This window comes from Merops nubicus, unplaced genomic scaffold (assembly GCF_000691845.1).
Source record: "Merops nubicus isolate BGI_N331 unplaced genomic scaffold, ASM69184v1 scaffold8398, whole genome shotgun sequence".
Lineage (NCBI taxonomy): Eukaryota > Metazoa > Chordata > Aves > Coraciiformes > Meropidae > Merops > Merops nubicus.
The window spans coordinates 32,337-50,461 of record NW_008626371.1 but is presented as its reverse complement, the minus strand read 5'-3'; the positions used below and the strand labels follow the sequence as shown (position 1 = coordinate 50,461).

Here is an 18,125-nt window from a genome sequence, read left to right as displayed (position 1 = left end):
CACTTCTAGACAATAAAATTGTTGATGAGAGAGGTTTTCTTACTATTTGCCCAAAAATGGTGGTTCACACTGATAGCAAAATGATACAGAAAGATCTAGATGTGATTTTAAGTTTAAAACATGTTCTGACGAGCTTTGTAAGTCAGAGACACATTTTACTGATTTGCTGTTGATGACAGTGAAAAGAGCATATGTATGTTTTCTTAAAATTGCCTTTTTTTAATTACTTCTGGGTTAAAATTTTAAAAAGCATTTTTCCCCTCACATCTAAAGACAGACTTCTTAAGTGTACAGTTTTGGTCTCCCCAGTTCAAGAGAGGTGTGGAACTGCTGGAGAGAGTCTAACTGAGGGCTAAGGAGACGATTAAGGGACTGGAATGTCTCTCTTACAAGGAAAGGCTGAGAGACCTGGGGCTGTTCAGTCTGGAGAAGGGAAGGCTGAGAGGCAATCTAGATCAATGTTTATAAGTACCTGAAGTGTGGGTGTCAAGAGGATGGGGCTGGTCTTTTTTCAGCAATGCCCAGTGGTAAGATGAGGGGCAATGGGCAAAAACTGAAACAGAGGAAGTTACAGCTCAACATCAGGAGGAGCTTCTGTGCTGTGAGGATGACAGAGCACTGGAACAGGCTGCCCAGAAAGGTTGTGGAGTCTCCTTCTCTGGAGACTTTCAGAACCCTCCTGGACGTGTTCTTGTGTAATGTGCTGTGGGTGAACCTGCTCTGGCAGGGGGATTGGATGAGGTGATCTCCAGGGGTACCTTCCTGCCCCAACCATTCTGTGATTCTTTATGTCCTGGCCATTACTTATCTATAGAAATGTGTTACCTTTATGTTACCTTATTACATGTTTGGTTTGGGTTTACTCATTCTCACATGCTAGTTCTTACATCTCTTTCCAGAGAGTCAAATGCATCATGAATGTTTGGGCTGCTTCAGGATGTGAGGAAGTGAGTGAGCTTGCTAATAGAGTTCCTGCCAAAGGAAAAATTAAAGCTATGGGCTTAGGTATATCCTGAAGAGGATGATGATGATTCTGCAATTGCACAACTGTATTTTAGCCTAACAGTTTGAGGGCGTATGATGAATTTGTGCAGATATATTATGAGCAGTTTGCTACTTATAAAGAGGGATAACTTTTGGTCAGCTTAAATTGTACTCAGGTTGTGCTAGCAGATGTTGTAATTAAATTGCTTCCACCTAACAGGAATATCCTGGAGTAGGAGTTGGTGGAAGAAAGCATTGAAAATTCAAGGCTTTCAGAGCAACTCTGAAGCAGAGATTAAAATCTCAGAACAACAGATCCTAAAAGGGCAAAAGATAATGAAGTCACACAGAAAAGAACAGAGAGTCTTGTGGTTTTGCCTTAGCATTTATGTTCTGTCACCCATGCTATTACAGAAATTAGTGAAGTAAGCTTGGAGTGAGAAAGCTTTCTTTTATGTTTTGGTAACAAATGTTCCAAATACAGCTAGAAAATCTGCAGTTAACCTTTAGTTATATTTAGTGCTTTAGTGATGCTGAATGAGGTACAGTAAGATAAAGTACAAATAGATATAAAAACTGCCTTAACTTGCATCTTGGTTTTGAGAAGGGCGAGATGGAAATAAAGGCTGTAAGGTGGTAAACAGAAGCACTAACTTCCCTGAGAGCTCCAGAATGTATCTGCCTGTTGTAAATGGTCAGCTGAAATCCACTGCAGCTGCTTATTAACTCCCAAGAGGAGTTGCCTACTGGCTGCTTAACAGCATATAGCAGTTGGGCTTGATCTCAGTCAAATGCCCACAGAATGAGTCACACTGTGGGACAGTCTATATTCGCATCTACGGCACTAATTGTCAAGCCTGTTGTTGGCTCTTAAGAGGCACTGAAGATGAGTGGAGGTTTTTTGTTTTCTGTGGTTCATTTCTCCATTTCAGAGTTACAGCAAAGGTATAGGGAAATGTGTACTGTAGTTACTACTAAAGTGCTTGTTTTCCCAGAATTGATAGGAAAGCAGTCCATTTCTTTTGGTCTTTTGCCTCATTCCCTGAACATCAGTACCATGTGCAAGCTTACAGTAGGTATTTCATCTACAGAGTCCTTAACTGTAGTGAGCTAAGTCAGTGTTTTGGATGGATTTAGAAGACATGTAATTCTTCCTGATTATATCAGTGTAAGTAAATGTTTATAAAATTGCTTCTGGTGGTAATAATATTTCTGAGCTACCCTCAGCTTTACAGCTCTCACATGCTTGTGAGGTAAAGAAGAATATTTACAGATGAGGAACAGAGAAAGTCACAGAAGGTTCATGATTTCCTGCAAGTAGCAAGGATGCTGCAGCTCCCATTATCCTCTCACACAAATTTTAGCCTTTCTGTTACAGTTCCTTACAGCTGGGTTGGTATTGTTCATCTCTTTGAATAATACCAGTGCGATTTTTAATAATAGTGTATGCATGAAAGAAGTTTTAAATTTAGAAGTAAGATATGTAGTGAAATATAATTAATGTTGTCACAGCTTTCATACAGAGTGTGAAGCACATTGCCCAAGGTGAGTATCCAGTCTTGCAAATTACTCTTAAGTAAATGAACTTAGTACCCTGTTACATATAAGATTTACTCTTATGCTTGACAGAATGAGTTATTCATGGCCTGTATAAATTGCATATGCCTTTATTAGTTGAAAAAAAAACCCTAAATGTATATGAATATATTGCATCCTGTAATGTGGAATAGAAAAAGAACTAAGCTTTAGAGATTTTATTGATTGCTGGTGTTTTGTCTTATGCAGGTCTGACCTCTGAAGTTAGAGGATTTAATTAAACAGTTTATATGCACTATGCTTTGATTTTGGGGATTGTTTTCAAAACAAAATTTTAGGAATGTCTAGAAGGTGGTATACTGAAGAGATGACACAGCTCTATAACATTAGCATTTAGTAGAGTAAAATCCAAATACAGTGAAAAATACAGCAACTGTGTGAATGATGTTTTTTTATTTTTCTTTTTTTTTACCATCACAGTTTCAAAGAACGTTTGAATCTTTAAGAAATGTATCCAGTAAATCTGATCTACAGAAAACTTACCAAAAATTCCGAAAAGATCTGGAAAATCTTGATTATTTGGCATACAAACGTCAACAGGTAAGAACATGGAAGTTTAGTAGGAAGACATAGAATACTGGGCATAAACATGATGGGTTGTAGAACTGATGTGTTTGGTAGAGTTATTGTTCTGTCAGGATTTTATGCTTTGTGTGATGTCATCAGGTAAGCCAGTAGGAGGGGTGACAATTCTATTTAGTGCATATGATATTGGACTGTATGGTTTTTGATTTCTCAACAGAGAGAAACAAGGTAAGAGAGACTTAGAGGATTATTAAACTTTGCATTACCACATAACAATTTTTTTTTTAGAATTAAAGGGTGTAGAAACTTAGATTTTTTTACTTGAAAAACTAACTAAATACACATAAGTTGATGGCATCAGATATTGACTGTTTATGCAAACCACTAATTTTTTCCTCTTTAGAAATGAATTTACAAGGCTAGAGTGCATACAACTTGGAAGTATATGCAGTGTTTGACTTGTGCTTGCAACATCAAAGTGAAATTGCATTGTTAACATGTATTTAATATTGGACATTTTCTGTCACTTATGCATGGCTCCTGTGAAAATGTCAGCTCTCATAATAGGTCTTCACTTTTTTTGGTGTGTTTTCGGTAAAATAAGACTGGCTCTTTCAGAGGATACTGATGGAATTGCTCTAACATTTCTACCCAAGATCTTTTTGGTTTGTATTTTTCTGAATTCTGTCACTTGGTGTCAGTGTTGTCAAACGCTTGCTTGCTTGAGGGCAGATCACAGTTGTTTATATCAGGTAATTGATTAGATAGTTAAAAATTAGGAAAGGGCTCAAGGACAGATGGTATCTGAACACATGAATAGTTGATTCTTGAGATAGGGAGGTCAGGGAGCAATTGGCATGGGTGAGTTTCAGTGTGATGGGAGCTGTTATGCTGGCAGCATAGTTCTTTGTGCCCTTTGACATGATGCTGCCAGCAACCAAAAGACAATGTTTTAACTGGCAACTAATGTGGCTTTATGTTATCTGATCTCATAATTATGTCAAACATAATAAATATGTCACATCTGCAAGGGCTTGGAGAGCGTTTCTGAGCCAGAGAAGTGTACATTCTATAATTACTTCTCAGGCTATCATCACACTTTTACTGGCAGTAGCTTTCTCTAGTCTGAATTCTCACTCTTGACTGTGCAGAATTCCTTTTTATTTCAAGTGATAGATGTCTGGTTCTCTAGCAGACTGAATATGCTTCATTCAGTAACACACTTCACCTTGAGCAGTGCATCTTTGCAGATCTTCACTACCTTTCACATCCAATACTTTGCTCTTTTAAGGAGCATTTGGAGAACCTTGACATCCTTGTTTAATACCAGGTGTGCATATATCTCCCCATGCTATTTTTTCTCTGTATTTAACTGTATTGGCAGAAGCTTTTGCATTTGGAGGTGCTGAAGACCTAGTGGTGTAAAATTACTTCCTGCTTTCAGTCGCAGAACAGAAGATAGGCTATGTTATCTTCTGTTCTGTGATTGAATCTTTCAAAAATGTTACACAATGCTATTAAGAAAATAATCTAGTCAAAGGCTGTAATTATTAAAAAAACCCACAACCCCCGAAACAAAAAAACAAATGAGGGAGACAAGAGATGTTCTCTGTGTCTCAGTTACACCTTATACCTCATCAGTAGTTTATGGTTTTCTTGAGTAGTATTTTACCTGATTTTGCTACTGAGATTTACATCTCAATAGAACTTGCTGGAAAATCTGCATTGAGGGATTTGGAAAGCTGTCATAGCTCTTTGTTATAGAAGATGCTTTGAATTGTGTCCTGGTTTGAAAGGGAAGTGATCTCTCTGTGAAAAGATTAAGATTTGGTTTGACTACTGTGCAAGAACCACAGACCTGGATGGGGGCTGAGGCTGTTCTGAGTTCATGACATGTGTATCTGATGTTGTGGGGTGCAGTCATTTAATTGACAACGACTTATATGCTCTTGTATTCGATTAAGGGTATATTTGTAGCCCCACTGTCAAAATGTTGAGTCCCTACCATCTGTTTGGAGACAATTGTATGCAATATGAATATGGATCCAGTAATGGTAAATAAGTGTTTTATGTAGTCAAAGTCATTGATATGGCTTCTGAATGAAGTATGGTTATCTACTTCTGCCCCTGGTTTTTAGACATGAGACAAAGTGTAATATAGCAATGTAATTCTTTAGTGGTGAAGTGGGAAATAAAAATTGTGCTTTTTGAAGGATCTTTAAAATGACCCCTGCTGACTCTGATTTATAAATATAGAACAAACTGCTCTGCGTGGTAGAAGTACACAAGTGGCAAACATGCTTTGGATCATGGTTCATATTAAGTAATTTTTAACTGGCCATTTTCAGAATGGGCTAGGTCTTGAGTTTTCAGATGGCCAGTACATTGCCAACAGAAATGCCTTTTTAAAATGGGCAGAGAGGTCAAGAATTCAGTTCTGGCTTGCTTTATATAAAACCCCCAAAGTTGTTAGCATATGTTGGTCACACTTACCAGAGCTTTCAGATGCTAATTCTGCAGATAAGCTTAGTGTATGTATGGGCTGGCACAGAACTGGACAGGGTGCTAAATTCTTCAGTGATTACAGAGGAGGAAGAGGGGCAGTTCTTGGAGTTGGAGTGTTGTGAAGCTGAACTTTGTGGATGACATCTAGTATTGTGGCCAAGAATCCTGAATGATACTCTGTGCCATTCTCCTGTGTCCTAAACACAATATGAAGTATTGAGTGATATCTGTATGCCAGGTCTCCTTACTGTTGCTGTCTGTGTTGAACTCCCACCATATTTGCTCCCACCACATTGCTGCATGTTAGAGCTTTCCCTCTTACTGTTGGGTAGTGGAACACACATCTTCTCTACAAACTTGCTGTATTTTTCCAAGAAAGAGGGCTTATTAGCCAAGTTAGTTGAAAGTATGTTTAACTCAGGTCAGATGAATATAAGACATAAATAAAACATTCATACTTCACAGCAGAATGTAGGCTGGTCCCTTGAAGTGCTGATAAATGATGCAAGTGAAGAAATGCACAGGAGCTGCTCACACTCAGGTTGTGGTTGCTTGATTGGCCAAGTGCTGGCATCTGCAGACCCACTTACAGCCCTGGCATTGGCTTCATGTTCTTGTGCCTTTCATTCTTCCCATTCTGGCATTTGTGAAACACTGAGTAAGAGATGCTTCAGTACTAAACTGACTTAGAGTTACTTGCTTTTTGGTTCTTTCGTTGTTTTGTTAATCAGTTGCTCACTTAACATACTCTCTCCCCTATCTAGGTGGATGTCCCTTCATCCATCTAACTTGCAATGGCCTAATCTTTTGCATGCTTCCAGGGTTGGGTTTCATCCACTAGAGAAATTCATTTGAGTTGAGAGTATCACTTTATAGCCAGTCTGCCTTTTGAAGCCTTCTGGGAGATACCTGTTTCCAAGAAATATAGTTCCTTCTTGTCCAAGAGATAGTCTGTCAGTTCCTCTTAATTAAAAAAACCTTTCAATTTCTTTACTGCTGACTGTCATCTCTGAAATTTGAGTAAACAAAAGTAGGTTCATGCCACAATGTATGAGTAAAACTATTCTCTTGCTCTGTGACTTATTGGAATGTTTTCAGTACGGGTAAGCTGTACATTGGGCATTGCTGGGTATCAACCTAAACATGTCTGCAATATGAATATTTACAAGGGAAATGAGGTAGGACAAAATGGCACTTTGGGATAAGAGGGGACTCAGTGATAGATCCCATCACTCTTCTTGGAATACCATAGTAGGTGCATGCTTCTTTTTTTTCTCATATTGGTCTTTGCTGCTATTGAAGGAAAGTTGTCCATATATTGTTCAGCTGGAACAGTACAGGTTTAAGGCCATTCATTATAATCTTACAGTAAGGTCATTTCAAGAGTGCCGGGCAAAAGTTACAATAAAAATAGAATTATAATCAAATTAAGTGGTATTCAGCACCTGTCAAACTTAAAAATTACTGCTGCTGTTCTAAGCATTAACTGTGCTTTTAGGACGCCTGTAGCAGTACTGGCTGTAATTCAGAGACACTTAGTTTTCACCTAGAAGTCTTGTAATCTAGCAGTTGACAACAGAACTTTAGTATGTGAACACATGCTAAAGCAGTACCCTATTGTAAAGGTATGCTAATTTAAGCTTTACTTACTTGATTTTGATTGTATGCCCTCAAGTTAATCGTGTGTTAAAGGACTGAATCTGTGTGAAAACATTTTGGTTATTCATTTTAAAAATGTTTTTCAGAATGCTTCCTGATGATTGTTGTATTCAGAAATGTTTCAAGAAGTTGCATTAGAAACTGAAGGAGTTAAGGGCTGTATCCAAGGCATTTATAGGGCACACAGTAATTTGACTTTGCTTATGGGAGGTGATGCTTCCAGGAGGTGGAGCAGAACCCTTAACCTGTTATATACTTCAGATCAATCCCTCATTGTCAGTATTGCAGTTGCCTTCATGATCATACAGGTCAAATTTATATTTTAAAAGTCTTAATTTTGAACTGAAGACTTGCTTCTACAGTCAAATGGTATTTCTCTTTGTTCAAATGGAATGAGTGCACTTTTATTTTCTACATTTGATTGTTCACCTTGCGTTTTAAGATGGCCTTGTGTTGAGCATGAGGTTTGTTCACCAGAGCGCTCCACTCTAGAAGCTGGAACCAGGTTTTCAAAAGAGATGATTACCTATCAACTGGCTGGTTTATTGTGTGGCAACACTAAAAACCACGCTGAAAATTGGAGGGAGTTCAGGGTAGAGGTGAGTTGTTTGTTGTCAAGAAAACAAGTGTTATTGCAGAAAACTTAAGGAGCTCAGTCATTGTCTCTTATCTGGAAAAGGTTAAGGCTTGGAAATACCACATGTAGAGTTACTTAACTAAATCTTTATTCTAGTCCACAGAAGTATGACAAGTTCCAATGGGTGGAAATCAGAAAAGTTCAAACCAGAAAGCAAATTGTTTGTGACAATTATAACTGAGATGGCTTAGTTAAGAGCTGCAATACATTAGTAGCTACTTACAGCCTTTATATCTATAATCCTTCCCTTTCTAAAAGATGTGCAGTAACAGATGCAAATAAAAGGGCAGGAATTATGGGAATTTTTAAGGCTTGTGCTATTGAATGAATTTGAAAGAGAATTCATAATTTTTTTTTTTGTAGGCTTAAGAATGACAGTACATTTGGTTCTGCATTTGAGGGTAAAGGCAGAATTAGGTCTTTTGAGTTGCCATTCTGGATTAATAAGTGGGTGACTTTGTTCACTTTTGTATTTACCACTCTGCCACTGCTGCCACTGTCTATTATTCTGCAGGCTTGGATATGTTTTGTTCTTGTTTAGGAATTTTCAAACAAGCCTAGCATTTCACTACAGAGTAATTTTAAGGACATGGGGGCATTTGATTCCTATAGGCTGTTCTGAAAATGCCTTCTTTCTTTTCCTTCCTTAATATTTAGTCACATAATGTAAATTAGAAAATGCAAATCTAGGTTGTATTTCTGGTATTCTAGCTTATTATCTCCCCTTGACATAAGAACAACTATCATGTTGTTGTGTAATTAAAAGTATTGATTTATGCATGCGTTTAAAAAAAGCAAGGAACAGATCAGTCTGGGTAGCTAAGAGAGTGAAAAATTATGACAGTTCTGTTTTCAGCCACCTGACATTTCTTGGTAGTTCTGTTGCTACAGCTCTGTCATTTAGCCAGTTGATTCTCTTTGTCCTCTGCCTCTATACAGTTTGCTTAATAGGTGAAGATGTTTTTCTTACCCCCTGCCCACCTGAAAGTGATGATAGTCCTGTTAACAGTTTTTTTATTAGGCATTCAAGGTGGTGGGGTGGAAGACTTTTCTATCCTCCATCAGCTTTGCCAGTGTATATACCACGGTTTTACAGCTCCAGTTGGATTTGTCTGTAGTGCTAGTCTCACATGATTTCGAGCTGCAAGCAGTTCATATCTCCATGTTCTCAATTCTTCTATCTGTGCATGGAATCCAGATCTAAGAGAAGAAGTCATGCCTTTTCCATTTGAAGAAAGGAGGAATCAAACTAGAAGAAAAAAAAAAAAAGAGACATGGTAGAGAATGTCTTTAAAATAAAAAAAAAAAACTACTACTGTTTGGCAGCTTCTGGGTGACTTACTTTTTTTGTGTGATACTGAGATCTGATGTGCTGACAGTGTAGCTGCAGCAGGAGCAAGAGAAGGGTTTTGCTGCTCGTCTTGTAGATACAGTTTTTACTTGTAGAAATCTGAACATCAGAATTAGGTAGAATAGACAGGAAACCTTATGGGGGAAACCAGAAAGTATAGCTGCATAGTTTATCACGTTTGCATCAAAGTGCCTGACACAAGTTCTGTGGTTAAAGCCAAAGCTGCCTAACGTTGATGGCTTCAGAATCCAGCCTGATGTTAGTCAATGTGTTGAGAAAATAACAGGAATTTCATTTTTAGTAAGTAATTAAGTGTCACTGCAAAGGAGTACTCTAATTTTAAGAAGGTATTGAAATTTCTGCTGAACTCTGACAATCTGGGAAGAGTGGATGTGATTCCTCTTTTGGACCAATAAAGATATATCTAAAACTCAAAAAGGAGCCATTTGCACTTGGCTGCTTTTTCCACAGCTCCGATAGATGAAATTTAAAGGCACAGGGAGGTATATTTTTGTGTTCCAAATGTAGAAGAAAAATAATCACTCAAATTCTGCTGAAAACCCAGTCATGAAGGTGAAAACATAACTATCTTGCATATCTTTGAAATATTCTTGTGTGAGCTAGCATAAGTGTTCTGGAATTTGGGGGAAATGGATGAAATTCTATTTTATCTTGCATCCAGAATGAGAATTATGAGAAATAATGCATTTCCCCCTTTCACATACTTTGTGGAGGGTATAAGTAGTTAGTATGTTAAGCCATCAGCCTCCAAGATATGAAGTCAACGTATTACCTGAGGTGCCGGTGGAAAAAAAAAAAAATCCACACTTAAAACTTTGATATTAGAAGGGAAATAAAATTTTTAAAAAGTAGTTCTGAAACAGCTATATATTTTTCAGGAATAAAAACAGTGCTGCTGTAAAGAGGTTGAGATAGATGTGTGGGGTTTATTTAAACCAGCTTCTCACTTTCTTGAGAAAACAGAAGAGGACTTGTAGGGAGCCTGGGACTTTAGCAGAGGATGGAAAAGCCTCCCTCTGGTCTTTCCAAAGCTGTCTGTTGCTGTTTCTATGAAATTGAGTTACTGTTTACCTGTGCTCAAAATGCCCTCAGTTTGAGTAAAAAATTCCAGTCTAGTCTTGTCTCTGATAAACATATCTGAAATGCCCTGGGAGCCAGTAAGGGATGATGCTTTTAAGTGTAACTACAGAATGCCCAGGTAATTTAAAAACAAGCAACCAATACAGAGTAGAGTGTAATAGTGGGAAGGAAATGAGATCTTCATCTAGGAATTAAATGACAGTAACAACTAAGTAATGCTAAAAGGGCATGGCTTAAAAAGCTGATAAAGATTTCTGAGTGTGTGCCATGGAGAACTTGGAAATACCACTGGTTTTGTACCTGCACGTTTGGTATGGTGCCACGGATGTGTCTTATATGAACTTTCACGTCTGCGTATTGTATTTCAGTGGTATCTAGTGACTCAGATTAGAACCCTATCCTTTAGTAGACTAGAAATGGATTCCCCCCCCCCAGTGTAATATACTGATTCTTCAGATGATATGTTTATTGTAATGTGGGACAAAACCAGAATTTGTGGAATGTAAATGCAGTCAGTCTAAAGAGAATGGTGCTTCCTGATGACAATTAGGAACTGACAATACGACAATTGCAATATCCTGTTAGGCAACCTTGTCCTCTCAAGGAGCTAACAAAACTTTTTATGTGGGAGGTGTGAGGTGAGACTATAAAGAAATAAATCTTTTGGAGTTAATAGTCTTTTATTTCTCAGGAGAGCTTATTAGGAAAGAATGCAAACTATTTGTCAAGCGTATTTAACAGTTGTGATCAGTGGTAAAGCAGTCAGGTAGCATAGCTCTGTTCCATGTTGATGCTAGATGAAGCTGTGCTGCATGCTGAGCTCCCTGGGACACTTTTAAAAACAGCAATTGATTACTCTGACCTGATTTAATCAACTGATAATCACCCATGTCACCCTAATAAATTAATATCCCACAATCCTTTAATGCTGTGGTTAGTGGTAACACCAGTCTGTCCTTGCTGCTTCCCATTTACTTGCAAATGTTGACCATAGGATTGGCTGTTCCCTAGCCAGGACCTTGTAGAGTGCAGTTTTAAGAAGGAAAGGAAGGAAGGAGAAAAAGGTAGAGGCAGATGTTCAGTGATGAACCAGGCAAGGTTCCAGGTGGTAGGTTAAAGTGGACACCTTTAATTTCTGCTGCTCCTGCTCTCCAGCAACGCTTCACTGGGCAGTTAAGTAGTGAAAAATGTCATTTTGCAGTTAGCATACTGTCTGTTGAAGTAATAATAGCTTTTGATTGGTCTTTAGGTATAATTCATAGCAGTGCATGTTTTAATTAGCCCTAATCAAAGATGATGGAAAGCAGAATACCATTTCTTTCAGATACAATCTGCTCTACAAACAGGGGTGTCCTTGCTGAACCCCATTACCACAGCTTAATTTGTACCCACCAGTGGTTCAGGTTGTGGCAGTTGTAACTGCCTGTGATGTAAGTATATTGGGGATTAGGCAAAGTGCTGGGTAAAGCAGGATCTTGTGTAGCAGAGTAGAATTTTAATGATGGAAAAATGGTCAGATGAGAGACTACTCAAGAACCACTCCTATACAAGCCACTGTTTGGACTTCTCTTTGGTTTGAAACATTCAGTGCTCAAAAGAGAAGCAAAATGATTTAGAGTTAATTCCATTAAGTCTATGAGCCTTATTCCTTCAGCCTAAGGCAAACCTATTGCTAACTTTAAACTGATATTGAATTTTCTTAAGCAGAGATTGTAAGATTAGGCTCTCTATCCTAACGATTAGGATTTTTAAAGAAAAAAGTATTCTCTGAGCTGCTGAGGATGCAGTGACATTAATTAGACTTAGGTGCATATGTTGAGAATCTAGGATTAGAGGGTGGTTTGACAAAGTCACTACTTGCTCTGATTTTAATGTTAACTTTTCTGGGATAAATAATTCAAGTTCTTCACGCTGTGAAGGAAGACAGAAACAGCATCTGATATGGAGGAATATCTGGGTGGGACAGATACAGTTTTTTAAAGTAGATTTTATGATTTAGCTGAGGGTAAAAGCGAAATAACGAATCCATGTGATAAAATGCACAAAGGAATAATTCCGTGCTATTTAGCCTAGACTGTCTGAATTGGCAGTTCCTAAAAAAGTTATGTTTGGGGGTGTGTAAAGAGTATGAGATGGAGAGACTGACTGACTTCTATCCAAAAATAGTATTTGCTTCAAATTCAAGTTGAAGTTCCTATCTTATTTGATTTGTGAGGCTTAAGCCAACATGGTCTAGTGAGTTTGATATTTGCAATTCTGAGTAATGTGTCTCTTCTCTTGACAAAGGTTTTCCAATCAAAGTGCTTCATTTTCTGGTCCACTGCAAAATGAGGAAAATCTTGAAATCTTTGGGATGATTTTGGAATCACAAATGGTCACCAGCACTTCCGATGAACAGATACGGGAGAGATCGTTGTGTTGCTGCATTAACATTATGTCTAGTGATCCAAGATGTGTTAGTTATTTTAAATGGATCACTTTTTAAGAATAGGATTGAACCTAACAAAAGACAAGGTTCATGGTACACTGGCCTGTTAGTTGTAAAATCATTTCAGTAGAGTTCAGCCAGCCACCAAAAGAAATTCCATTCTTTGACCTTGAAGTTTTAAAAAGTGTACTTTCTTACCTACAAATTCTGTTATCAAACCAGCACCTTTTGCTGTGGACTTTGGAAAGGAACATATTTTAACTATTTCAGCATGTTGTAATATATTATAAGACCATGAAGAATTGCAAACTACTCCACTGTCTTTTTTGTAAGTTGTCTGGGTTTGCTTTCTTATGATAATAGTCATGGCCATCTGGGTTCACTTGGAAGTTTCTGGACAGTCAGTGTGGGTCTGCATTTTGGGATGTCACATGGAGGTCCTAGGCAGATGCTGTAGCTGAAGAGGCACCAGCTTTCCCAGAGAAAGATGAGATGACACAGAGCAGTGGCTGTAGGCTCCTGCTTAGCTCAGAAAAAAGAACTGTTTCCTTAGAGATTACTGAACTGTACTCCATGCAAATTTCATCACCTGCATATGTTAGCTGCTTCTGCATGAATTCTCTCCATGAAAGAGAATGAGTCGTAAATTTTAAGAATAAACCCTGGATGAGTTTTTAGTGCCTGGTTAAATAATCCCTGTGTTGTTTGCTGAGATATACAAAGTTTTTAAGAATAATTTTAAATAGTATAAGTAGAGGTTTGAGAAACATTTGAACTAGGTATGCCTGAAGTTTATATGGCATATTTTCTGATTAATGAAAGCTCCTCTGACTAGAGGAATGCTTTTTAGTAAACTTGTCTATTTAGTAAATAATCAAGGATTATAAATGATCCCCTTTCTAGGGTACTTCTTTTATACTGTCCTGCCTGCTTCCAGCTAACACTTTTTTTTGTCCAATGTCACTGTTACCATCTAATCCAGGTGGTGAATGGAGGTCATTTGTAGAATTGCTGGATTAGGTCATCTGCCTTCCATTTTATTTTATTGATTTCAAGATCTAATTTCTATATTCTGAATTGACTTTATTTATACTTAAGTGTGAAGTAGCTTCAGGAAGTTTATAGTGTTATAAATTTACACTAGTATAGCTAAGGTCAGAATCTATTCTAATTGGACAAGAGCAATTTCAGTAAACTAAATGTTTTAAAAAATAATGTCTTGCCTTTGACTTTGAGGCCTGGCTTTATTCGCTTCCAGGACACAATTCACATGAATTGTGTTCAGAATGAACGTTAGGAAGACACACCAATATTACTATTACTGTGTAATTTGCTTCAAGATAATGGAATAACTTAAAAAAAAATTGTCTTACTTTGGTGGCATGGGTAGATTTATTCCACGGATATATTTTTTTAAACAGAGAGTACCAAGATGGTGTGTGTTTGTGTGAGCTGTTGTTTTTTGGTTGGTTGGCTTTTTTTTTTTTTAACTATCTGTAGTTGTAATTTTGTTTCCTTCCTTAATAGTTTCATTTTCAGGAGAGAGAAAAAGCATTCCACCTTTCAGGGAAGTCCAAAGAGCAGAAGACTCGGGAGGGCTCTATAAGAATTCCACATGTTTTATCACTCTCAGCTAAAATAAAAATTCTTTGAGGTGTTCCTGGAGATAGCAAGCAATATTTTTTTCCTGTTTATTTTCTTAAGCCTTTCTTTTTCAGAAATAATATTCATCCTGACATCCTTTGTGGTAATCTCATTAATTATACTTAAGTCCTATTGCTGGAGAAGAATTTATCAGCTGTAAGCTATGCATAGACTAAGGTAAACTTAACAAAGACACAGCTGTGAGCACCACAAGGCTCTATCCTTTGCACATGAGTATGAACTTCATTAATTATATCCTGTACTTTCACAATAGATAATAGCTGCCTAGAGAAGAAAATATAATATTCTGTGTGTTCAAGAGTGATTAAGAATGGGCTTAACAGCCAGGAAAAAATTGACTTGATGAGTCTTAGTTGCTTTAGGAACACTTAGAAGTGTTCCTTCTGTAGATCTTTCCCTGTTTCCAGATACACAGGCAAAGTGGATTTATTGAAAGCTGTAAGGATTTTGCAATAGAAGAGCACTGATACAGATGCTAACAGAAAAAAAAAAAAATCTCTATGAGAAAAGAAATGTAGTGCTTTGAATTGTTGTGAAAGTCTCATGGATATAAGGGAATCCAAGACACGTGGGAAGAGAGAGTGAACAAAGAACTGAAAGTACAAAAAAAAAAAAGAATCATAGACTGGTTTGGGTTGGGAAGGACCTTAAAGATAATCTAGTTCTAGCACCCCTGCCATGGGCAGGGACACCTCCCATGAGACAAAGCAGAGCCTCAAACTTGATTACAATGCTTATTCATGTTTTTTCTCCTCGTTATCCTGGCCAAGAGATTTGATCACGCTTGTTTCATATATGTGTGAAGCTATGTGAAAATGAATGGGATTGCTTGTTGGAGATGCTGGGAGATATATCCTTCCCTGTTTTGCAAAACTTGTGATAGGGTGGATAACATTATGGGGGGAAAGAATCAGCAGTAATATAGGGAGGGAAGATGGGTGAGAGAGAGTTAAAAGAATTTTCACTACTTTCAAGTGCTGTTTTGGGGGCTACTCAAAGTGTGCCTGTAGATATGGAAGATTGTATGGATTTTTTTTTTTGGTTGTCAGTGAGAGCCATTTACATTAGAAAAGTCTAGAACATTAGAAAAGTCTAAAGGTGAGTGTAAATGTCACCAGAGAAAGTGTGTGCTCTCAAGCCTAGTGCTCAGTGGGGGAACTTCCTTTTGGAAGCTAAGGCCCAATGCCCTTGTGCCTCAGAACCATGGAAGGCTTGTGGTGGAGGACTATGCAGCTCTTAAGACCTTCTTTTGCTGTGCATAAGAAGTTTGGGAGTGTTTTCTTAAACAGCTTCCATTTCTAAAAAACAGTAAATTATGCAGTGTTCAGTATCTTTTAATATTTTTTCCCTTTTTGCTGAACTGTGGCATTCTACCTGGAGAGCAAAATACATTCTGTTGGCTGTTCTTACTGGAGCATTAGAACTTCTAGTTGTGAGTTGCTGTACAACTTGTCTCAGAATGAGACAAGGAAGGTCAAACCTTTCTGTATTCAAAAAGCCATCCATCAGGTTATCCATAAATTAGGGTTCCTGTGGCTGAAACCAAATTTCAGGATGTTATCATTAATGTATCTTAGAGTGGAAAGAGAAGTAGCTGAGGAATATTTGAAGGAATCATAGAATAATTTAGGTTGGAAAAGACCCTTAAGGTCATTGAGTCCAACTATTAACCAGCAATGCCATGTCCACCACTAAACCATGTCCTTAAGCACCCTGTTGAGGACTGTGTCCTGGGGAGTACGTTTGTCTTCTATGGCTCTGATTTTGCCTGCTAAAAAAAATATTTTACTGATAAAGCTTACATGATCTAGATGAGAACTAACATGTAGTTTAAGCGATCAGCGCGCCTTGGAAAGAATGTCTTATTGTTCATGTCAAGATAACAGCTAAACTATCCCAGGGCAATCTTAAAAATTAAGTTAGGCTGAAAATAACAGAATCCATTATTTGATAATGGAAGTTTCTGTGATTGTAGCAATCTATTCTGTATACAGAAACAAAACCTGTTCTTTCCTGTTCTGATAAGTCTTACTTTAAAAAGAACAAGAGAAAGTAGTAAAAAAAAATCAAGACATTAAGTACAGTTGAAGACTATATGGTTAAATTAACAGAGAAACAGGAAAGATGAATGTTTTGATAGGTATGGTACATTTATCAAAGCTCTTATCTCTATCATTCAAACAGTATTTTTCTTTTCTGCTCACTTCCTTTGTTGTATCTTTATGTTAGTTTTTAGAAAACAACAGTGTTGTGTGTATTGGTGGGATTGTGGGCTTCTGACTTCCATTCTAGTCTACCCCTCCCAGTTGATATGCTGTAGTTTTCATCAGATTCTGAAGTCACTTCCAGCAAAGTGTGAAGCTCTCCTCCATAGACTTAGTCCTACTGTATTTATGCCAGACAATTTTGAACCTGGAGCCCTGCCAGAAAACAGGATACCTGCAGTCAAAAGCCTTCTGCCTTCTCTTTGGAAACTATCATTTTTTATCACATGTTCAGGTAAGAACCTTGGTGTAAAGATCCTGACATGCTGCGTGCATCACTAAAAGCTTGCAGTGCTTAAAATAATTTAACTCTTCAAAAACTTCATCATAATGCTCTGGACTGTGAATGCCAGACAATGCCATTTGTCTGGGTTTTCCTGGGCTTGCCTTGGAGAATTGTTTTTTTCACATAGTGCTCTTTAAAGGGAGAGAAGTCCTAGGTATCTTGATTTTGGGATACTTCCTTTTGTTTCCCATTAAAAAGCAGATAATTATTTCTTGAGGCACCCTTTTTTTCCCATTCCATTTATAGCCCCCTCCCACTTTTATCTTATGTCTTTAACTTCCTTGCATTGGTCTATAAGGAAGGAGAATACTGTGTCAGAAGTTATGTAAAAAAGAGTGGAACTAGACCACTACACATGGAGAACTCTTCTAACAAGTTGCTGAACTTAGTTGCGGAGATCATAGATGGCCATGAAGAGCAGCAGGATGTGTTGCAGGGTCTTTTACAGGGTGTGGCTTGCTCAGGGACAGTATACACTGTCTCCAAGCAAAACATGAATACATTACTTTGTTTTGAATACATTTTATTCAGTTCTATCCTTAAATATGTAATTACAGCCCCTGGTATCGCTACTGTTAGTTGTGTAGGATTTCAGAGCTAAGTTGAGGCATAGGCCACCATAAGCAATTGCTGAGTTGGGCTGCATAAAGGGTTGTAGTATTTCTGCTTGTGCTTCAGGTTGCACCTGACACATGAGCAGAGTTCCTCATGCATTCCCTGTGAGACTGGGGTATTTCCATCTGCTGGATTCAGCTTTTATTGAGTCCCCCAAGACCCTATGGAATGCTGCAGTGTGTAGTTGTGTCTTGGCCTTTCACCTTCCTTCTATTACGTTCTCACACAGCTCACCAAGAAAGGGCTGGCACTGCACTTCTTTTTCTGCATCCTGTGCAGGTCTGAGTGGATCTGTTTAGTGCAGGGAAGTTCAGTGGTGCTAAAGATGCACTATGCACTCTGTAATATTTTATGTAGCTGGGTGTGAAGAAGAAGGGTTGGGTGGGAGATGTGCTCTGTAACAGTCTGAAAGCTGGTGGAAGGGAGGTCCTTCAATGTCTTTAGTGACACAGAATATGTCTACTGCCCTGGCCTCCCTGCCCTTCATATCCAATACAGCTGTGTGACAT

General features: G+C 38.0%; 1 protein-coding gene across 1 annotated transcript in view; it reads left to right on the top strand.

The window, feature by feature from the left end:
- Positions 1–18,125, top strand: part of LOC103778388 (catenin alpha-3-like) — a gene marked incomplete at its 3' end in the record, with an annotated part of 86,920 nt that overhangs the window by 37,506 nt on the left and 31,289 nt on the right. Inside the window, exon 5 of the mRNA XM_008945970.1 lies at positions 3,001–3,120. Within this exon, the coding sequence (XP_008944218.1) occupies positions 3,001–3,120 (120 nt within the window). The remainder of the gene's footprint in view (positions 1–3,000; positions 3,121–18,125) is intronic.